This window comes from Entelurus aequoreus, linkage group LG05, assembly GCF_033978785.1.
Source record: "Entelurus aequoreus isolate RoL-2023_Sb linkage group LG05, RoL_Eaeq_v1.1, whole genome shotgun sequence".
NCBI lineage: Eukaryota > Metazoa > Chordata > Actinopteri > Syngnathiformes > Syngnathidae > Entelurus > Entelurus aequoreus.
Genome location: NC_084735.1, coordinates 60,732,116 through 60,756,353, shown reverse-complemented (window position 1 = coordinate 60,756,353; position 24,238 = coordinate 60,732,116). Strand labels below are relative to the sequence as shown.

General features: G+C 39.5%; 1 protein-coding gene and 1 long non-coding RNA gene across 5 annotated transcripts in view; one reads left to right on the top strand and one right to left on the bottom strand.

Annotated features, from left to right (window-relative positions):
* LOC133650831 (peripheral-type benzodiazepine receptor-associated protein 1) overlaps positions 1 to 24,238 on the bottom strand; it is a 207,047-nt gene that overhangs the window by 36,066 nt on the left and 146,743 nt on the right. The window contains exons 11-22 of one of the 4 annotated variants that reach the window (XM_062048513.1): positions 9,249 to 9,429; positions 8,672 to 8,761; positions 8,015 to 8,220; positions 5,107 to 5,213; positions 4,898 to 5,007; positions 3,958 to 4,827; positions 3,659 to 3,685; positions 3,304 to 3,455; positions 2,755 to 3,231; positions 2,289 to 2,672; positions 2,017 to 2,160; positions 992 to 1,696 (exon numbers count right to left, since the gene is read on the bottom strand). In XM_062048513.1, the coding sequence (XP_061904497.1) occupies positions 992 to 1,696; positions 2,017 to 2,160; positions 2,289 to 2,672; positions 2,755 to 3,231; positions 3,304 to 3,455; positions 3,659 to 3,685; positions 3,958 to 4,827; positions 4,898 to 5,007; positions 5,107 to 5,213; positions 8,015 to 8,220; positions 8,672 to 8,761; positions 9,249 to 9,429 (3,453 nt within the window). Of the gene's footprint in view, positions 1 to 991; positions 1,766 to 2,016; positions 2,161 to 2,288; positions 2,673 to 2,754; positions 3,232 to 3,303; positions 3,456 to 3,658; positions 3,686 to 3,957; positions 4,828 to 4,897; positions 5,008 to 5,106; positions 5,214 to 8,014; positions 8,221 to 8,671; positions 8,762 to 9,248; positions 9,430 to 24,238 lie in introns of all 4 variants that reach the window. The other 3 variants (XM_062048512.1, XM_062048514.1, XM_062048515.1) reach the window with 3 other exon arrangements.
* The window catches only part of LOC133650834 (uncharacterized), an 80,535-nt gene that overhangs the window by 39,134 nt on the left and 17,163 nt on the right, over positions 1 to 24,238 (top strand). The window lies entirely within an intron of this gene.

Genomic DNA, 24,238 nt, shown 5'->3' with positions numbered 1-24,238 from the left:
ACCACTCCAAGATGGCGGCCCCGCGTCTCGTCTGCGCCAGTAGGCAGTAGCGCTCGATGCTGCGTCTACTTATAAGATGTCTATGGTTATGACGTTAGCAGTGAGTTTACAGCCTCACTGATTTAACTACACAGCAAATAAAAGTCACGTTACTTAGCCAATAAACGTTATCTTACATTCAAAACTTACCCTTCTTTGTGCAACTTCAAATGTCGAACGAAGTTGGAAGTTGTTGCGTCTCCGTCTGTAATATTCGAACTGCGTGATTTGCATACGGCAATTCGTTTTAAGTTGACCAAGTCGTAGTTTTTATACCCGAACGAAACCAACGTTGGTATAAATCTTTCTCACTGGCGTGTTGTTTGACAACTCTTGTTCATTGGTTGTCCTGCAATTTGATTGGCTGAATGCTGTGTGATGAAAACAATGTAGATCTAATTTGATTGGCTGTTGTACTGAGAGCACACACGCTGACACGCAGCACACACGCTGATAGACAGACACGTACAAAATGAAAGCTACGGAGCGCTCCCAAATAACTTTTTAAGCTTTAGGTTTTGGGGAAAGTAGCAAGTCATGTCAAGTCAAAAGGCTTAAGTCCAAGTGAAGTCACAAGTCATTGATGTTAAAGTCTAAGTCGAGTTGCAAGTCTCTTTACATTTTGTCAAGTCGAGTCTAAAGTCATCAAATTCATGACTCGAGTCTGACTCGAGTCCAAGTCATGTGACTCGAGTCCACACCTCTGATGACTAGGCTGACTAATTCTGAAGATTAACAACATCAACCACAAAACACAATTTTTTTAGGTTGCAAAGGACCTATTAATGCAGCATCTCCTCAACAAACTGACTACATTATCTGCCCATTTCAGTAATGATCATTGAAGAAGTAGTTACAGAAGTTTTTATCTAGTGTGGTTCAATTACAGAATAACTCCTATAAAGACTTAAAGGGAAGGATCGAAACTGGAGAATACTGCCATAATGTTTACCAAGGAATCTGCCTTTTTCCCCTGGTGGTAGGAGGGTCCAATATGCTCCATTTCAGCCCCCTCGATCCACCACTCTGAGCTCAGCTGTTCCATCACCACCTCCCCTGAAGTGCACGCTCCTGGTTTATTGACGTCATCTGTACCGTACTCCACATCAATCGCCATCCCTCCACTAATGGGTGACCTTACAGGACGTACTAATTTGCTGATTGGGTAAGGTCTTGGTGTAGTAGGCTCATAACCTGCAGCCATCTGACTCCTAAGCATGGCCTCCCTCCTAAGGCGGTCCTCTAAACCTCTAAGTGGTATCCTGTGTTTGTTGGGGGTGGACTGGGGAGGCCTGTTGGTCGGACCTTCACATAAACACACTAATTTTTCACTAGGATAATTTACAGGGTTTTCTGCATCTGAATAGTGGACTCTGTACTGCAACTTGGGCTTGACTTGTAAGGGTCCTCGCCTCAATAAAGGCTCTTTGGTTAGGGATCTGGGATCACTGTTAAAGTGGTGGTGCGGAGGGGGAAAGTTGGGGTTGGAGTATGGAGGGTGACGTTGCGAAACATGATGGAGTTGTTCTGTGTCTCTGGGGTGAAGGTGGCTGGGCCTCAACTGAACCTGTACGCGATGAGGTAAAGGTTCTTCCCGAACACTGTCTTCATCCTCTGTTACCTCAGGAATGCTGAACAGCTGCTTGTTGTGGTAGACCTGAGGGGGCAACTTGAGAATTCTTTCAAGAATATCTTCATCACTATCTGAAGGCTCGGATTTGCGTAACTACGACCATACATACAAAGCCAAGAATGGCCAAAGGGAAAGGCCATATCATTGTTGAGTAAAAAAAAGCAGAAATTAAAGGAAGAAGATGCCCAGCCATGCAAAAGGAAAGAAAAGATAAAACAAAAATAATCACAATTAAGCATGTGACTTCAAAATGTTACTTAAATATTCATATTATACAGGGACACATGGTACCTCATAGGTACAGTATTCATATTCAGATTATTTGAGTACTTATTCCCACATACCATGTTAGCTATGATTGTGTATTCCCTGGTTGATGCTTCCCTAAAGTGATCAGAATTTAGGTCCTCTTCTTCCTCTTCGAGGATGTCAAACAGATCTGATCGAATGTTGTCAGTGAGATGCTCCACTAGCCCTCTGCTACAACCCTACAATTAAAGAAACATCAAATCCAGAGTATTTAACGGTAACTCTTGCCACAAATACATCACATTCATTGTAGTTCTCACCAGTAGGCATTCATATTATAAAATTAAGTCAATAATTCAAAACTGACCTCCTGCATCTTGTTGTACATTGGGTCATGGTCCTGCCTCAAGAACTCCTCAATGGAAACCAAGCGTTTGTTCTCGAGTTCCTCGTCAACCTCAGAGTCCAGTGATGAAGTACTGGGGGGTCGAAGGATTAGAGTGTCTTGTGGGTTCAGTAGGTCTGTAATCGGGGTTTTAGGCGGTGTGGGAATGCGTTCTGGGGTTCCGTGTATGGCAGAGGGCTCCTCAATGAATTCTGTAATGGACGGGAAAGGACGCATTGTTCCAGGGCTGTCGGTATTCCTGCGCTGCTCTAACGTGACCACTTGTGTCACCGTTGTTGCTGCAGGCACAGGTTTTATTACAGGAGATGGTTGGAGAGCTGAGGAGGTGGGGGGTGTCATATTCATCTGGCAAAAAGAAAAAAAAGTCAATGTGCATTTTCCAACCAGAAGACAACTGTGCATCACATAAACAGTGAGTTAGAATTACCTCTGGTGTGACGGGGGAGGTAACGGGTAACGTGGCTTCACATGCAGCCATGGAAACAGCACTAAGAGGGCTGGTCCATGTCTTCGCAAATGAGGCTGATGACACAAAGGCCTCTGAGGGTGGTATATGAAGACAGTTGGCAACATCATCCACTGTGAGGCCTGTAATGGGTCTTTCTGGTGGTATTGTGTCGGGCAACATGGAGACTTTGGCAGAAGAGTTCTCAAAAGTAAGCTGCCTGGATAGATTTGTGGGTCTAACAGGGGTGCAGGCAAGGGTTGGTACTACCAGGGTGGCGGCAGCGGGGCCAGCCATGATAGCGGCAAGCTTGGAGGGCACATTAACTGGAAAAGAGTCACAGGACTCCCCGTGGGCAGACATTGTCCTGACAGTGAGATCCTGAGCTGTCTGCAGGGATTGGATTTGGGAGGGGCCCAGCAGAGCACTGCCGGCTGTTGGGGAGGACACCTCTAGCACCTGCAAATTAATTACACAAAATATTCAAATTTGTAACTATAGTAGTTTAAAGAATAAAGCCACCCGTCAAACCTTTTTCTTATCTGCATATATGGTGTACCCAGTGACATGGACTCCATTGGAGGTTCCAGCATTATCAATAGTGACTGGCAGCCAACTGATAAGGGCAATCCCTGGGGAAGGACCGTGCTCCAACTGTACATCCAGTGGAGCATCAGGAGGACCTAAATGATTATACCACAGTCAATGGTAAATATAAGGTATAGTATTAGACACGTTTTAACATTAATACGAGTTCATGTGAGTTGCAGTATTTTGAAACTAGTACTTGGGATGAGAAAATATTCTACAATGAACACAGACGTCCAGCAAGAAAATGACAAAACATTTCTAAAGGGACATTCAAAAATTGTTAGACCATATATACCTGCGTTCCCAGACTGTGGGCTTGAAACTTAAGCAAATTTGGGTAATCATTAAGTGAACTTAGTTAAAAAAGAACAGTGCTCACAGAATCTAAAAAAAGAAAAACTAACACTTTTAATCACAATATCAATGCTACAACACTTTAATGATGGTGTTATGAGATGTATAATATATTGATTTAAAATGATCAAGTCTATACTGAGATTACTGCAGTGCCCTAGAGAGCATGATATACTGTCCTACATTGCTTGATTAAAATGTGTATAAAATGTTGGCAAAGACAGAATGTCAACTCCTGACCTGCCGTTAACGTGCTGAAATTGATGGTAGCACTTCTGTGTTCACGTCGCTCCACAGGTAACTCCCATGCTGTGCGATGTGGCCGTGCCTCCACTTTGACTGTGTACTGCAGGCTGGGTAAGAGGTTATTGAGGCACAGCGAATAGCATCCAGCCTTCACCAGCTCACACTCTTGCTCATTCAAGGACACAATGTGCACATAGTTACTGTTGCAGGGCAGCCAGGACAGGCTGGCAGAGGTGGCAGTGATGCTGTACACACGCAGCTGTGTAGGTGCCACACATATGTCACGGCCAATCAGCATGCTGCAGCGCAGCTGGTCTGAGAGGCCCTTCTCTGTCAGACTTTGCACAGATACACGGTAGGCCTTGAGGTTGATGTCAAGCCTCTCTAGCACAGCTTTGGTTTGGGCACCGAAGGGCACATTAAGCCGTAGCTCCTGGTCCACATACACATTATAGCTCCACACGTTGCCCCACCCAGCCGGCACCAGTGGAGGGTCCCAGCTGATGATGATGCTCTTGGCAAGCTGCTTGATGAGTTTGAGCTTACGAGGGTAAGGCACAGTGTCCACTTCCATCTCCTCCAAATCCAAGTCCAGGCCATTGGTGAGGGGGGCTGAGACAGCCAAGGCCGAATTGGAAGAGGCTGAGGCGGGGCCAGAGGCAGAAGAGGCCTCCGTCCTCTCTGAGGCGTGTACACCTGTGTGGAGGTGATGCTGGTTGCTGGCACTGTGCAAACTGCTGTTTAGCAAGGTGTTGTGGGACATGTCACTCGTCTCTTCAGGGTGAGAGCCCATTACATCGTCATCCGAAAGGCGTTCCACAAAATTAGAGGGGACCAACCCTCTCCTTCCATCCATTAACTCACCTAAAAAAGGATCACCGTGTGACACAAAAATATAAAATTGTACATTAAACTACATATCATCAGCACATACCTTCATAGAAGCCATCATCATCCATGCCTCCATACACATAGATGTATTCTCCAGCAGTGAGTGGTAGTTCCATTTCAGGGTTATCATTAGGGCCGTCATAAGGATTATAGCTGTTTAAAATGAATTTACAGGTTGACTAAAAGCCTTTTATGAGACCAAACTCTGCATTGTAGTTTGTTGACGCTCAATTCTAAATACATTTTACGAACCTGTATCGTGCAATAAAAACCTGAAGCTTGGCTGTTCCTCTGCTGGCTGTGTAAGGTGCGAGGGCCATGTCAATGTCCAGTTCCTCCACTTCACTAGCGGTGTCAACCTGACAACACCACAAGCAACGGGTGAAGCATGATTCGTTTGACCTCAAATTGACGTGTTCAAACTCAAACAACAAGACAAAGTCATAAAATGATAGAAAATGCTAATTTACTTTACTAATGAAATACTTTAATCTGTATTTTTTTTGTTATAAATGTGTGTAGTTGTTGTGTGAGTGGGTGGATAAAACTTGTAGTTCATAACACCTTTTGCAGTACATCAGTGGTCACAAGGGATGTGTATATCATTAAGATTTTATCGTTACTATACCCTTATTGATACTCCTTATCGATACTGGTATTTATCAGTACTCTTATCGATACCATATTTAATTTGTGGAAATAAAGATGTTAAAAAAATGCATTTTAATTAGCATTTATATTAGCTCAAAATAAACCATAACCATAACCAACACCTCCGACATTATGTACTGTAACATCGCAGCGCAGGGAAGTCTTTCAACAACTGTTTTTTTTAAGTCTTAAATACGTCAACTATGTGTGCAGTGTAAGGTAATATGCAGTTATGTCATCTTCTTGTAAAGACTACACAGATGCATCACTGTGTTTCTATTCATTACAATTACACTCAGCTGGAAATAATATGTATACATGGCATGCATGTGCAGAGCACATACCTTTCAACACACACCTTTCATCACATCAAATGTATCACATAAATCAATACAATCAATTAGCATGTAATGTGGGTGTGCATTTTGGAACAATAGGACTTGTTATTTGCGATTATGTTGCACACAGACGTATTTGAGTGACGGACCGGGAGCGAGTGTTGTGTTACCGATGTATGTGTGTGTGTATGTGTAAAGTGTGTATTATATAAATAAAAAACATAAGTTTAACGTTAATGTAGTTAACTAGCTCCCCTGCTGTGCGTAGACGCGCATACAGCTGCTTGGCTTGATGCAAAATATTAGGGAAGTCCAAACCGCCCACGTAGCGCAAACTAATGTAAGTGACTCAATTTTGTAACACATTTCTACAATTTAGGTTTTATCATAACACTGTGTGTTTTACCTGCTACATGTCCTATCTGTGTACTTTCAGCTATAGTCTTGATTTTAGTATTTATTGATGTTTTTTTTCGTCTTGAAGCACAAACTATGAGTGGTAACAATAATCATGAAGCATTTGATAAAATGTCAATAAACTATTCTATTCTATTTTAACCTAATCCTAGATTATGGCAGACTACATGTAATACATACACTTACAAAGTGTTCTTTGATTGCAACAATAAAGGTCAAAAAAAAAATACAAATATATAATTCACAATGTGTTTTAATGCATTTTATGTTTTGTATTAATCTATATGCTCCAGCACCCCTGCCGCCTTGTTTTATCACATATTACTGTCTTTGCACAAGTCAATGTTTAGATTTGTATCGACAACAAATCAACACACAATCTGTGCTTTGGAGCCATGTTCACGGACTCAAGTATTTGGCTTGTTAGCTTCCTGTGCCAGGCGAGTGATGATGGTCATAGACTTGTGGTGGGGGAAAGAGTTGTTTGATGTCCGATGCATTGCAGCAATCAGCCTTAATGCATTGTTGTAGCTCAATGATTTATGAGCACGTCATGCATTGCGCGTTTGCGAGACCACCAGGTGTAGAGCGCGGCCGTTTTTGGGGGTGTGGCAGCGATGTCGAAAGCCGTGGGATGAGAGGTTAAAGAGAGAGAGGCAGAGCAAGCGGGTGTGTTCAGGGGTTAAAATGCTTGCAGGTATGTTGGTGACTCTCAGATGGGGGTGTCCATGATGTCATATTAATACTTTTTCTTTCTAATATTTTCATGATGGACTGGTCGGGTCCCAAAGATCGACTGGTCGATCGGGATCGACGGGTTAGCGACCCCTCCAGTACAGTAAGAGAGCATATTTATAGCTCGCCTGTAAACCATTTTACAACTACTACTGTACGACCCATATAATCCAAAGTGGCAGATGGATTATTTTACTAAACATGAGCTTTATTGAATTGCAGGTAATACAGCAGACTAAAGGAAATGGCCTTTGACCTAACGTGTCTGTCACACAACACAGTCCTCGGATGAATGGTTAAATAAGAACCTGTTAACAAGTTGTTTTTTTTATTCGCACATTAAGGAACATCACACGATTACACTTGCGCAATGCAACATTTCTGAAAAAGAGTCACTTGAGTGAGTTGTGGTGTTGTGAGAAAGCATTTGAATGTGTTAATCCAAACTATCAATGTCCTTGTGCAAGTTTTTCTTAATAAAGAAAAACTTCATAAGAATAAAACATGACGATATCAGTCAATTGAGAGAAAAGCTGTCTCGTGGGGACCAAAACCATAGGGTGGCCGCCGTACTGACAATGCACACAAAAAAAGACTGGCCGTGCACAAGGCAGGAGACACCAAGTGCTCGGAGCACACTACAAACTAGCCTCCTTTATTGGACTCCAACACAGCCACGGTGGTGGTTTTGTCCAGCCACAACTGCCATCTCATAAGTCAATCATGGACACCAAGAGGTGATGGTATGTGCACTTTGAATATACAGCAATAGGTTAATTTAGTTGTATTAATTTTTATTTAACGTTAGTCATTTTTAGTTTCAATTTGTGGAAAGAAGCTCAAAAGTCAAAATCTAATGCTTAGGTCACCATTACAAAGCCAGGAAGCATTTTGAAATGCACCTCCATTGCGTTGGCGTCTCTGCTGACACTCAATTTTACATCAATGGCTTCAAGATGTTACAAACAAACTCCAAGCAAATTGACATAATTGTTAATGCTCTAACACAATGTTGGTACCTCATGTGCTTGGCTTGACTTATGTGGAGTAAGATTGGTGTTAGACTTGGAGGTGACGTTTGTAGTCTCCGACTTGCTTGAGGATGAGGCTGACTTGCTGACACTGATGGTGGGAAGCTCTCTGTGTTTGGTGACAGGGGAGCACTCCACCCTGGGCAGACCCCCAGTGTGTGATGTAGTCCCCATCCGTAGTGCAGCTGCAACATCTAACGGGGGATGGACACAGAGATAGACGGCAGACAATCCACTTTATAGGAGACACAAAACTCTCTCGCTGGTAGCTGGTAACATCAGTGAGGGCTCTGTAGGTGGGGAGGTCACTGATTATCATGCATAACACTCAAGGTTGAACCTGGCTGATTAAACAGTGGTCAGAAATCCTGCCTCCATCTGTCTAGAGTCAGAGGTCACACTACCTTGTCGGCGCATGTGTCACACCAGCATCGCTTAGGGGCTTAACAGATTCCACAGTTTTTTTTAAAAAGTTTTTTTTACCTCAGCTCTCCAGAATGTACTGTCCTGCAAATGGAACCATTTCAAGCAAGTTCTGTTACAGTGTTAGACTTCGACGGTGTGGGTGCGATGATATGTTAGAACATGCCATGCTTTAGTGACACCAAACACATAGTAAAAGTAAGAGACCGAGAGGATCATTACCCTCAGGGCAGGAAAGATTGCCACCTCCCTCGAGACTCCAGAAGGCTATTTCGCTCAGTGACTCCATATCCCATGAGCTATCTGTGTAGTCTAATCACATGAACAAGTAAGTGGTTACATGCATTGGCGGGTTGTGTAAAGCCCCTTTTAGATGTCGCTCAGATTTAGACGGCTGATTTAAATAAACCATCTGTTCTTAGATTACCATCAGACATAGGCAGGATTCCTTTTTGGGGAAAATAAAAAATTATGCACATTCTTTTTGCAGGCTTAATACAAGCAGAGATGTGAATTTATAAGCCTTTGGTGTTATAGAGACAGGAGAAACAAAACAAAAAAGCATTGTTTTTACAGTTTATTTTTTTAAATATATTATAATATGAATACGTTTATATGAATATGACAATATTTGATTATTGAAGTGAGAAAAGAGCGACGTGATGCATGCTTGTGCAATGGTAAAATTTTGTAACAAGAAACAAAAGCTATTGCAGGGTTAGAATATAACCAGCTGAAATTCTAGTAACTTATTACTTATTAAAATTGGACATTATGGATAATTGCTTGTGAGATTTACCTTGCTCGCAGGACAGGCCCACTCCATTGGTCAGAACAGAAAAGCTGGAATTGCTAAGAAGGCCTGACCCAGCAAGGTCGGCCTTTGAGGCTTGAAGTCGAAAGTTCTCCAACTCTTGGGACAACAAGCCAAACTGTTCACTCTGGCTGCGACATTTCTCCTCCAGATCTCGCACCTTTGACTGTCAAAGAAGCCATTCAAAATGAACACATCAGGTATGTGGCAGGCAGGCATCAGTGAGTAGTACAGTTACTAGCATAACTAATAAAAATCACCATGTTTATACATTTTTAAACCCACTTTACAAAAAAAAAAAAAAAAAAATCGAACACTCACAAGTTCAAGATAATTTTCCATCTGTCTGGGTGTGGTTACATAACATGTAATTGCATTTGTGTACATACTATTTTGTACCTTTTCCAATTGTGCTGGTACTGGTATGGAAGTGCACTTTAAGACAGATTGGAAAGCCAATGTTGACATGGCAAACCATTTTTGTTATGCGTAAGTGCACCCTTTGTCATAGTCTCTCCAACCCAAAATGCCACGGTTGTTTGCTACTGCGGTCTCAAATGTATTTAAGCATTTCTTGATGTGACTTGTTGAAACCTTTCCAACATCACTGCCTACTAAAAATGTAATGCATAGCCATTCCTCCTTGCTCAGGATTTTTGTTGTTTTTCCTGCAAGAAAAAGGGTGATCTTGCAAGGAATTTTAAATAAGGAAGTTTCTGTAAATCATCTGTTAATTGGTAGAGCTGTTAACGTGTTAGCGCACAAAACATAGCTCAATAACCATGTATAAACACAGATTAATCACACAATTTATTTTGACCGCACATGCTCCTTACCTTTACCTTAACAGTAGTTGGTTACCAGAAAGGTGGAGTGGGGTGCTTTACGGTCACTGATCAGGGCAATGCATGCGCCAGTGGAAATAATTTTTTAATTTGTATTTTTGCCAGTGCAAACATGAGTGAGGAAACTCCGACTGGTGTACCTTGTGACATATTTTGCTTCAAAATACTTATAATATTGTTTTGAAAGTTTGAGCAAATACATGTTAAAGATGTTAAAATGTTTTTGTATGACAATAACAATTGTGTGACATAACATTTGTGTCAAAATGTTTTTTATAACGTTAATTTAAGTCCTAAAAACAAGTAATTTACTGCAATAACATTTTAAAGTGTGATTCATCTGATTTAAATAATATTTTGTTTGACAGCCCTAAAATGAAGCATAGTACAATTATAGTCCATAAAACTGTATTTTGTGTTGAATATTGAAAAATCATTAGCACTGGTATTGCATACAAAATTGCAAATGTAAAAGATGAGATCATGCAGCCATGCAGAACCTGTTAATGCTGTATAAACCTCATTAACATAGATACTGTGCACTGCATATCTGATTATGGAAAGCTTATTTGTTGTAATCTGATAAAATACAATATCAACAGGTACTCTCTACACAATCTAAACTGTAAACTATTACAGTTTAGATAGTCAGGTGTTTGCTACACAGACTTCACTAATTGCCACAAAAATTACAAAGATCAGAGGGAAAAGGGTAAGGTATGAGAACAATTTTCTCAAAGAAGACTAGGGATGATTACAGGAATTTCTTAAATGTTATAATCATAATTTTACAGGAAATTACAGAGTTTAGTCCTATTACCACTGATGTTAAATATAGTGCTAGTTTGCATGTGCTTGCTGCAGGGGTTTTCCAGTAGGCTTATAGACATTGTACAGAACATTTCCTGTCAGCTCTCAACGGTTACATTCTACTCAGTACAACATTCATATTGAGCTACAGAGGCTGAGTTACAGATGGACAGTATGGAGGGAAAATAATTACTTGCCTTTGTATGGAATAAATCCAGAAAAAAACACTAAATAAGAGCTCCATAAATTTATTTGTGTTTGGTTGAGAGGAAAAAAAACATATTTGATCCCCCACTAACCAGCACACATTAGTAGTATAGGCCCTCGCTGGTTAAGGGGGGCCAGGGGGAACGCGGGGATTGAGAATGATTTATGACCAGGAAGTGGCCGTGGCCTAAATGCACCACTCAGTAATGGGGTTGGCGGGGATGGCGTCGCACCCAGTGGATGTGGCCTAAATACACCACTCATTACGGGGAGGAATGGGTGAATTATTAACAGAAGTAGCTCTACGTAGTATCCGGCCTCCATTTTGTTTTGTAGTTCTCTAAAAAAAAAACATCCATCATTTTAGTCAGAATGATGTATGACTTCTAAAGTTGGTATTACAACTTCTAGTTTTATGAGATGTCCGCCATTTTAGTTATAGTACTTATAGCAGTTATACTGTTTAAAGGCTTAATCCACCCTCACAAATGTATTATTTAATTTGATTACAGTGATATATAATTTTTTATTCATTTTATTAATTGTATTATGAGGTAATTAGTGCATTTACAACACTTATTCCCAGCATTTAACCACAATTACAAAAGTGTATTTCTATGCCACGGCAAATCCATATATTATCTTATTTTAGTTGTCTCGTACTACCAATGTGATGATCCGTTGCTCCGATCATGTTTTCTTCTATTCATTTTACTACCTCAGTCCTGTTTTCAGCACCCCTGGGTTTGTGTTTTGGTTACCATGGGTGCTGATTAGTTTCACCGGCCTCTGATTAATGTTCGGGACGCTCACCTGCTCCTGGGCACTAATCAGAGAGCTACATATTTCTGTTTTTCGCCACAAACTGTCAGGCTGTCTTGTTTGCTGTACGCAACAAGTTACGTTGGATGAATTCCTGCTTCTATGCTTTTGATTCCTGTGCAAAGTTTCGCCTTAGCTCCCCGTGCCATCGGCATGCTTGCTTTGTTTTGTTTGCTGGTACGTTGACTGATTTATGAGGAATAAATCATTTTCCTTAAATGCATATTGCCTCCGGCGTTTCCGTCTGCATAAGCATGCGACCCAACCGTGACAACCAAGACTGTTTTTGCAACAGATTTGAGTTATAAAAGATATGTATAACTTTATATAACTGGAATAAAAAAAAGTTTATTTACTATTTTTGAAAAGTATAATGTTGTATAATTTTGTCTCAAATAAAAGTGAACTAGTTTCCTTATTTAAAAGTACAATTTTGAATTTAGGCTGTTTTATCTTAAAAAAAAGTTGGGTTTTTTTTTACTATTTTTCTTATTTCAAAAGTATAATGTTGTATATGTTTTGTCTCATATACAAGTTAACTATTTTCCTTATTTTATTAGCATTATACTGTCTTCTAGTTATTTTTAACTTGAAATAAAACACTTTGTTTCATAAGACTTAATCAATTTCTCTCAAAGTATTATTTAATTTGTATGACGTATTCTGCTCTTTTAAAGTTAATATACAGTTTGATAATTAATTTATATTTCTTAGGAGAATGGGACTTGTCAAGTATTCGTTTATTAACTATTTTCTTATTTTAAAAGTAATATTTAGTCAATTTAACTCAAATAAATGTTTACACATAATTTTTAAAGTACACTGTTAGCTAAAAGACTAATGAAACAATCTACACACTATATGTATCTGACTACTATTAGCTATAAGACTAATGAAAACATTTAATCACTATTTGCCTTCTGTTAACTATATGAAAAAATGTAAACATTATTTGCATCTGTCTACTATTGAAATGAAACAATTTAAACATTATTTGTGTATACCTACTATTAGCCATTAACTTTACCGGCATGCAGTCACAGAACATGCACAAATATAAATACTACTTAAACTTGGTTCCTGAATCTTAGTGTCATCTCTTTTCGCTAGTGCTCTCAACTGTCAGACACGCATGCACACACATGCACAATGCCTCAGTCCGGATGTTTAAACAAATATAAATGTACATTTTTTAAAATTTAAATCTATTTTTAGTCGAATACACATTATTTTAAGTATTTAACACATTATGTTTAATATGTGTCATTACATTGAATATTGGCAGTTATCCTCTGTGTGCAATTACTGTTTAAGCTGTTTATCCAGATGTATCTTCTTTGCACTTTGTGGCAGAGGTGGGACCAAGTCATTGCTTTGCAAGTCACAAGTAAGTCTCAAGTCTTTACCCTCAAGTCTCGAGTCAAGTCCCGAGTCAAGACAGGCAAGTCCCGAGTCAAGTCCAAAGTCAAGACTGGAAAGTCTCAAGTCAAGTCACAAGTCCTGCATTTTGAGTTTCGAGTCCTTTCAAGTCCTTTTAACCACAGACTAATATTTTTACACAGATTGTGTATGCTTTTAAACCGCTGTATTTATTTATTAAAACAAGTGCATTTGAAATAGCAGGGAAAAAAATAGTACTGACATTGCAATTCATAATAGCACTATTAACCAGTCATTTTAATAGTTTAAACAATTTTAAACATTTAACTCATTCCTTTACAGAATAAACACATTTGCAAAAACAAGTGCAACTGTACTTATTTGTACAAAAGTGTTAACATTGTATTTCCATGGCATATTGCATTGTAACTAGTTCCACAGCAGTTTCTATTCTGTTCTTACCTTATCTCATTGATCTCATCTCATACTGTATGTGTGTTTATGTGTGCGTACACATGAAAAACATAACAAATACATGAACATAACAATGAACAGAGTTGTACTTTTTAGATGTCAGGGCCCTATGCAATATGTACACATATTCTTAATATAGTATACATTTTAACTGACATTTATTTGACTATGTTTGTCTTTTTGTAGGTGGCTAAAATACGCGGTGCTGCTGACCGCCGTCTAACGTTATGTTACTGTGTGTGATACATTGACTAACGTAACGTTATGTGTAGGTACCTCATGCAACCCTGCTTAAAAAAATCACTTGATAAAAAGTATGAATAAGGTAGCAAACTGCAGTGGACGCAACATATTGCTGTGTTTGAAATTATGTTATAACCATAGACATCTTATAAGTAGACGCAGTATTGGTTGCTGTGACGCGAGCATATTGCATCTTGAAGTGGTGATGAGGAGCCGGCGAGCAGCCTAAACTGACAGTTGACAGGTAGAAAACAAAGATGCCGGGCTGGTGTTCAGCGTTTTCCTGCTCAAATGAGCGGACTGTTGAAAATAGGAATCGGGGGATTACTTTTCACAAGTAAGATTTAACATTAATGTACTATTGGTTGTATTTTATGAAAATAACATTACCACAGAGTTGAGAAGGAGCAAAGATCTTCAATATATTTATGTGAAAATCACAAAGAAATCTTCTGGGGGGAGGATGACGACCCTACAGGGGTTTGCTTTACAAACTTTCAGACCCACCTAAAACAAAATTCACCAGCCGCCACTGATTATGATGCATTCTCATTTTAGGCAAAATATAAGACAATACTTTCTTAACAGTATAATTGTAACCAGGAATAAGTCTTCAAGTAACAATATTCAAATACTAACATTGTTGGGTAAGACAGCATTTGGTTTTATTCTGAATCCAGTGAAACAGATTGGTGGTTTTAGCTGATATAAAGACTTTCAGGTGTTTATATATGTTTAAGTATTTGGCAGACGCTTTTATCCAAAGCGACATACATAAAAAATACATATATAACAATCACTGTAAACATGATCATTTAAGGGAAGAATGTAATACAAAGTATCAATACAAAGTGTCAAGACAGAATAAACTCTCTGCTGCTGCAGCAACAGAGATACGGTCTATAAGATATATAGATATCGAATGTATTCATACATTGTTTATGTAGGATATACGCATGTATATATAACGTAATTATATTGTTTCTTCAACTTAAAAAATAGCTGACCTTTTTTTCCCCCCTTCTCTGGGATTATATTCCCGGTTTTGATCTCGGACGTCTGGTCACTTATAGCATATAAGAATATTATATTACTGTTAAGCAAACTATGAATAATAAAACATGTGTCCGTTATCATAGCTACACGTATGACAAAAAAGCGTGTGAAAATGAGTGGTATTCAGTGAGGTAAAATGAATTAAATGCGCTGACAGTTCATTGCTCCTGCCAAATGAATTGCACTGAGTGGAGCGGATCACCACTCCAAGATGGCGGCCCCGCGTCTCGTCTGCGCCAGTAAGCAGTAGCGCTCGATGCTGCGTACCCTTAAAACATGTCTATGGTTATAACGTTAGCAGTGAGTTTACAGCCTCACTGATTTAACTACACAGCAAATAAAAGTCATGTTACTTAGCCAATAAACGGTATCTTACATTCAAAACTTACCCTTCTTTGTGCAACTTCAAATGTCGAACGAAGTTGGAAGTTGTTGCGTCTCCGTCTGTAATATTCGAACAGCGTGATTTGCATAAGGCAATTCCTTTTTTGTTGACCAAGTCGTAGTTTTTATACCCGAACGAAACTAACTTTGGTATAAATCTCTCTCACTGGCGCGTTGTTTGACAACTCTTGTTCATTGGTTGTCCTGCAATTTGATTGGCTGAATGCTGTGTGATGAAAACAATGTAGATATATTTTGATTGGCTGTTGTACTGAGAGCACACACGCTGACACGCAGCACACACGCTGATAGACAGACATGTACAAAATGAAAGCTACGGAGCGCTCCCAAATAACTTTTTAAGCTTTAGGTTTTGGGGAAAGTAGCAAGTCATGTCAAGTCAAAAGGCTCAAGTCCAAGTGAAGTCACAAGTCATTGATGTTAAAGTCTAAGTCGAGTTGCAAGTCTCTTTACATTTTGTCAAGTCGAGTCTAAAGTCATCAAATTCATGACTCGAGTCTGACTCGAGTCCAAGTCTTGTGACTCGAGTCCACACCTCTGCTTTGTGGCACCTATTGTAAATGTCCCATTGCATTTTAGGAAAACCGTAAGAATAATGGAGCCAGATTGATTGCTACTAAGTGGATGTGAGTTTCAAAAGTAGTTTGGCTCTTTACTATTTTACATAAATGGATTGCTTACCCATAATTAAATGGAAAAAAACATCCCTGGCCAGCTGGACCAAACAGACATCAGATAAGTCGCACTTTATATTGATCATGATACATGCAGCACGTCATGCATGTTATTACAACTGCAGTGTATATGCTGTCTGGCTCGCTGTGTACAAACAAAACATTAAATGTGAGCTAATATTTTATAGATACTGTTGTATCATTGTTCATGTTTTTCAGTCAGTACAGGTTGGTGTCCTATCGCAGTGTTGTGCATTACAAACTCAAACACATTACGTGTTGATGTAGAAGCTATCTTATCTCTTGTCATAGTTAGCTTTTACAGCTAATAATGTAGCACGCCGATGTGTTACTACGCTAGAAAAATAGTTCCTCAGTGTTCGCTCTTACAATAACAATGTCGCTACAGTTTGGTTATTATATAAGTTATGGAACATAAATGAAGTATTGGTGATGGTTTTGAATGCATTTTTAAAGTGATTTAGCGGTATAATTGATTGCTCCCCTTAGCTGCGTTGCTAGCCACCAGGAACGAGTCAACACACACACACATTTACATAAACAATTTTCCTCAGACAGTGCCTGTTGTTTAACCCTAACCCTTAAATCTAGCCTGAATACACTTCTAATGCAACTTATTACTAGACAATAGGGTTGTCCCAATACCAATAATTTGGTACCGGTAACAAAATGTATATCAAAACTTTTCAACTTTTCAATATAAAAGGAACTACAAAAAATATCAATATTGGCTTTATTTTAACAGATTATCTTACAATACATTAAACATATGTTTTCTATTGCACTTAAAGAACAATTTTAGAAGGTTAAAATAGAAATTAAAAAGCATTAAACACATCAGGTTTTTCTTTTTGGACTCAATTTTGCATATTATATATCGTCTGCCATAATCAAGGATTAGGTTAGAATAAAATAAAAAGCTTTATTGACATTATATTAAATGCGTCATGATTTATGGTTGCCACTCCTGCTCTGTGCTTTAACAAAAATTATAATTATTAGTAAATACTAAAAACAAAACTATGGATACAAGTACACAGATAAGCCATGTCGCAGGCAAAAACATTGTTAAAGATAAAATACAAATTGTAGGAATTTGTTACGAAATTCAGTCATTTCACTTGCATAAGTTGACGCTAAATCGGTGGTTGTAGCTCCGCTAATATTTGGCATCCAGCCAAGCAGCCGTGTGAGCGTCTACGTATCTACATGTGCACAACCGAGGAGCTGGTTTACTTTTGAGTAGCATATGTGCTTGCGAGAATGCAATGTGTTGGCTGAGTGACGTCAGTGAGTGAGTGGGCGAGTAAAGAGAGAGAGAGGGAACGAGTGCACTGCGCAAGTAGAGTGATGAACTTTTCCTGTTGTGTCCTGCAAAACTAATAGTAAAGCGATTATCACAAATTATCGCGGCCTTGTCAGTCTGATCCGAAAGCGGAACTTAGCTGACCCATTGCCAGGTAAAGTGAAGGGTGTTACCCCCGACGAAAACATCGGCCCTGGAGGGGAACGTCTGCCCTGTGCTCCTCGAATATGGTATGCATTGGCGCCGAACAGCAGGAAAGTTGTAACAACTACATTGTCTACTACCTGTCACTCTTTTGACTTTTTTCTTGCGCAGATCTAGATGCTTATTATTTAAATGTTTACCTAAATTTGAAGCAAAGGTGGTAATACTAATCACCACATTTGGCAAAGTGTGTTTTAAAGCAACACTTGCAGCGCAACGCCTCCCTTTTTAAATCGTCAACTTTATTGTTAGTTTTGAAGCCCAAATCCATATTGCGCTTCACGCACCTTTATTAACCAGTAATAATTACGTTTTTTGCCATTCTACCCCTCCACGATGTTATTGCTTCTTGTGCACTTTGTCTGTGCAATTTGACACACTCAACATCGTGTTTCGGCTCTGTAGTCACCGCTGCACAGCGGCATAAATGGTACCGGTATTTTTCAAAGGTAGTATAGTACCGTTTCAATTGATTAGTAAAGTACCGCGGTACTTTATTAGTACCGGTATACAGTACAATCCTATTAGACATATAAATGATAATTAGAAATAGAGGAAAACTCCCGATATTCAAACAGTGTAATGACAACCAAGTAAAAATAATGTGTTGATTAATATTAAAAACTATGTGGATTAGACATCACTGCTGTTTTGATATAATTAAACATAACAGCAAGTTAAGTCCTTATATATACAGGAAAATACAGCAAAATGCCAAATAGTAAAGAGCCAAAATAATTTTGACTAAATTTACATCTATTCATTAGCAATCAACTTGGCTCCCTTAAAGGCCTACTGAAATGAATTTTTTTAATTTAAACGGGGATAGCAGATCTATTCTATGTGTCATACTTGATCATTTCGCGATATTGGCATATTTTTGCTGAAAGGATTTAGTATAGAACAACGACGATAAAGATTGCAACTTTTGGTATCTGATAAAAAAAAGGCTTGCCCCTACCGGAAGTAGCGTGACGTAGTCAGTTGAACATATACGCAAAGTTCCCTATTGTTTACAACAGACCTGGGCATTGTACGGCCCGCGGGCCGCATCCGGCCCTTTGCGCATCCCTGTCCGGCCCGCGTGAGGCCAATCATAAATTACAAAATACATTTCAAAAAGTATCTATGTCGAGTGTGCAATACAACGGTGCTGCTTTTGTTTTGAAAAGTGTTATTTGTATTACTTCCGTGTGGACGTATGCGCGTGTGCGATTGTGAGTGAATTGAACGGCGCAATTACAAATTACAAAATAAAGTTTAAAAAACATCTATGTCGTGCGCGCAATACAACTGTGCTGCTTTTATTTTGAAATGTGTTATTTATGCCGTATGTCCGGGGGGAACCTGTGAGTGAAGGTGCATAGAGACAAGTGATGAGACGCTAAAAAAAGAAAAGTTGATGAGGAATGGCGTGTTTCCAACAAGACATGGACTGCCAAGTATTTCTTTACATAAATTAATGGTAAAGCCGTGTGCTTAATGTGTGGTACACAGGTTGCTGTGTTTAAATATCATTTTAATCGCCACTACACGAAGAAACACGAGGGAAAATACCGGAATGTGTCTGATGAAGCGCGCGCAAGGGAGGCTGATGCGTTGATGGTAAAACTGCAAACCCAACAAGGACTTTGTGCCATATTTCACACCCCCAGAGATGCAGCCGTCAGGACAAGTTTCGTCATTTCTCACAAAAGCGCCAGAAAAAGTAAGGCGTTTTCTGACGGAGAGTTTATTAAGGAGTGCTTATTGGACTTTGTTGCGCTGATAATGCCCGGAGACATGGACTGTTTTTCGCTAACTTTGGATGAGAGCTCTGATGCAGTCAATTAAAGAGACAACCACAGGTAATGACTTGTTCACAGAGGTAAATGGGTGTTGGGACAAGCTGGCAGGTGTGACAATCCAATCCACTTTATTTATATAGCACATTTAAACAACAAAATGTTTCCAAAGTGCTGCACAATAATATTAAAAACAATATTCAAATATTATCCTTAGCTCCACCAATGACTGAATAAAAAGAAAAAACAATTACATATAAAACCAATATAAAAAACAATATAAAATAAATATGATTAAAAACTATTTTTAACAACAGGTGGTTGTCCAAATCTGATGGGGAAAAATGTTGGATAATGCAGGATAAAGTGACCATCAAAAGCAATCTGCTTTTGTATAAAGTTAAGTTAGGTTAAATTAAATTATTATTATTATTATCATCATTATTATTTATCTTACGGTATATCAAAAATAATATTGAGCAAAATTTAATTGAAATATTGTCGTGTGGCCCTCCAGCAGTGCTCGGGTTGCTTATGCAGCCCCCGGTGAAAATTAATTGCCCACCCCTGGTTTACAATGATGGCCGCATGAAGTGAGAGAGATTCGGACCGAGAAAGCGACAATTTCCCCATTAATTTGAGCGAGGATGAAAGATTTGTGGATGAGTAAAGTGCAAGTGAAGGACTAGTGGGGAGTTGAAGCTATTCAGATAGGGAAGATGCTGTGAGAGCCGGGGGTGACCTGATATTCAGCTGGGAATGACTACAACAGTAAATAAACACTAGACATATATATACTCTATTAGCCACAACACAACCAGGCTTATATTTAATATGCCACAAATTAATCCTGCATAAAAACATCTGCGTGTTTGTTACGCTAGCTCCTAGCTCCTCTGCTAGCTCCTAGCTCCATAGAACACGCCAATACAATTCAAACACCTGATCAACACACACAATCACTCAGCCCAAAAGACCGTTCACCTAACCCAAGGTTCATAAAGCTTATATATTTAAAAAAAGTTACGTACGTGACGCGCACACACGGTCAAGCTATCAAATGTTTAGCAGCCAAGGCTGCATACTCACGGTACCTGATATTCAGCTGGGAATGACTACAACAGTAAATAAACACAAGACATATATATACTCTATTAGCCACAACACAACCAGGCTTATATTTAATATGCCACAAATTAATCCTGCATAAAAACACCTGCGTGTTTGTTACGCTAGCTCCTAGCTCCTCTGCTAGCTACTAGCTCCTCTGCTAGCTCCTAGCTCCATAGAACACGCCAATACAATTCAAACACCTGATCAACACACACAATCACTCAGCCCAAAAGACCGTTCACCTAACCCAAGGTTCATAAAGCTTATATATTTTTAAAAAGTTACGTACGTGACGCGCACATACGGTCAAGCTATCAAATGTTTCGCAGCCAAGGCTGCATACTCACGGTACCTGATATTCAGCTGGGAATGACTACAACAGTAAATAAACACAAGACATATATATACTCTATTAGCCACAACACAACCAGGCTTATATTTAATATGCCACAAATTAATCCTGCATAAAAACACCTGCGTGTTTGTTATGCTAGCTCCTAGCTCCTATGCTAGCTCCTATGCTAGCTCCTAGCTCCATAGAACACGCCAATACAATTCAAACACCTGATCAACACACACAATCACTCAGCCCAAAAGACCGTTCACCTAACCCAAGGTTCATAAAGCTTATATATTTTAAAAAAGTTACGTACATACGCAAAAAAAAGTTGCGCACATACGGTCAAGCGATCAAATGTTTAGAAGCCAAAGCTGCATACTCAGAGTAGCACGTCTGCGTCTTTGTCATCCAAATCAAAGTAATCCTGGTAAGAGTCTGTGTTGTCCCAGTTCTCTACAGGCGTCTGTGTATCGAAGTCAAAAGTCCTCCTGGTTAGAGTCTCTGTTATCCGAGTTCTTCCATCTTGACTGCATCTTTCGGGAATGTAAACAAAGAAGCGCCGGCTGTGTACTGTTGTTGCTGACTACGTTCGAAAAATACGTCCATTTTGCACCGACAACTTTCTTCTTTGCTTGCTCAGCTTCCTTCTCCATAATGCAATGAACATGATTGCAACAGATTCACGAACACAGATGTCCAGAATACTGTGGAATTATGAAATGAAAACAGAGCTTTTTCGTATTGGCTTCAATGTGGAAGGCATACCCGTGTTCGCCGGGCTACGTCACGCGCATACGTCATCCTCAGAGGCGTTTCGAACCGGAAGTTTCGCGGCAAATTTAAAATGTCACTTTATAAGTTAACCCGGCCGTATTGGCATGTGTTATAATGTTAAGATTTCATCATTGATGTATAAATTATCAGACTGCGTGGTCGGTAGTAGTGGGTTTCAGTAGGCCTTTATCATGTTAGCTCCGTAGCTAAAGTGCTTCGCCGATGTATTGTCGTGGAGATAAAAGTCACTGTGAATGTCCATTTCGTGTTTTCAACTCTCATTTTCAAGAGGATATAGTATCCAAGGTGGTTTGAAATACAAATCCGTGATCCACAATAGAAAAAGGAGAGAGTGTGGAATCCAATGAGCCCTTGTACCTAAGTTACGGTCAGAGCGAAAAAAGATACGTCCTGCAGTAATCCTTCACTCTCACGTTCCTCATCCACGAATCTTTCATCCTGGCTGAAATTAATGGGGTAACCGTCACTTTCTCGGTCCGAATCGCTCTCGCTGCTGGTGTAAACAATGTGCAAATGTGAGGAGCACTTCAACCTGTGACGTCACGCAACTTCCGGTACAGGCAAGGCTTTTTTATCAGCGACCAAAACTTTATCGTCGATGTTCTCTACTAAATCCTTTCAGCAAAAATATGGCAATATCGCGAAATGATCCAATATGACACATAGAAGGGATCTGCTATCCCAGTTTAAATAAGAACATTTCATTTCAGTAGGCCTTTAAATGACACAATGGAGTTACTTTTTCGATGGTAAATCCAAAACTACTCTAGGTTACGGTTTTCCTAAAATGGAACGAGATTTGAAATAGGCACCACAAAGTGCAAAGAATAAGAATCCGGATAAACAGCATAAATCCAAAAAAATCGGCGACCGAATATGATATGATATGATTCTAGTATTAATTCAGCCATTCCTCCTCCTTAATGAGTGACGCATTTAGGCCGCACCCACTGGGTGTGACATCATCCCCCACTATCCCCCTTATGAGTGGTCCATTTAGGCCACGCCCACTCAATGGTCATAAATCATTCTCAATCTCCCACGGCTCCCCTTAACAAATGAGGGCCTTTACTACTCACTAGTGATTGAATTGCAATCGCGATTATTTGGGCTAATTTCTTTTGTGTCAGTACGCACATGTCCACATTCAGGGCCATGTAGATACATTTCAAAGCAGTCATACTTTTTAAATTATTATTATTATCATTACTTTAAGACTCTCGTTGTATTGTTCCGTTTAAAGAAGCTTCCAAAGTTATTTCTGCTGTTTTCTCAAGTTTGCTAGATGAAAATCTGAATGAATGTTTTGAGATAATTGATCTCTTTGGCATTAACTTGACTGATGTTTGGAGGCAGAGATTGTTGACCATGATCCCAAAACCACCCCTACTGTCAAACATGAAAGCATTTTGCTTTGAGGCTGTTTTTCTCACCCAAATCTGTCCTCCTCCTCAAAAAAAAAAACAACTCTCACGTTTACACCACGACTAAATAACGCTATGTTAGGGGATCAGATACTAATAATTCATTACTTTTATTCTCCATCGCGACCCCGAGAGGGACAATCGGTAGAAAATAGATGGCTCGATAATGTTACAATAAGCCTTCCACACGAATTCTGTCCATACCTTTGTAAGCTGGTACATTTACAAAATCAACACATTCAAATTGTGTATACTTTTTTCTCTTTCCACATTGTTGTTAACACACTGTAACAACCTATTAAGTAATATGACATAATAGCATAACTCCACCAAAGATAAAAAAAGGACAACAAGGACTGTTATTTAAATGTCTCAGTTAGGGATGGGTACTGTATCTAGTACCTTTTTTTTTGCACAGACTGAATCCCGCCGGTCCTACCGAGCACCGATTGACATAAATCCAAAATCCAAAGGTGCCATAGTGCCATACCTGTGTCCCGTGTGACCTCATGCCCAATTGCCGACTTCTTCTTCATACTTTGGCACTTGGCAATCACTCCAGCATTACTAAGAGTGGAGTCAGCCAAACTACCTCTAAGCGATGTTGCAATTTTCAATGCCAATAAAGAAATTGACTCAAAAAAGCTCCAACGTAAAGAAAGTAAGGCTCCACTTTTACAAAAATGTGCCAACCTGATGCTAATATACATTGGCTTTGCTATTGACATGCTACTGATAGCATTAGCGATTTTACACGGCAATTTTAACACCTCCAAATTTGTTAATGAAAACTACAACTAAGATGCAAGTAACAATTAAACAGCTGGTACATTATAAGTACAATACTTAATACTTTGCAGGGCACAAGGGGCGGTATAGCTCGGTTGGTAGAGCGGCCGTGCCAGCAACTTGAGGGTTGCAGGTTCGATCCCCGCTTCCGCCATCCTAGTCACTGCCGTTGTGTCCTTGGGCAAGACACTTTACCCACCTGCTCCCAGTGCCACCCACACTGGTTTGAATGTAACTTAGATATTGGGTTTCACTATGTAAAGCGCTTTGAGTCACTTGAGAA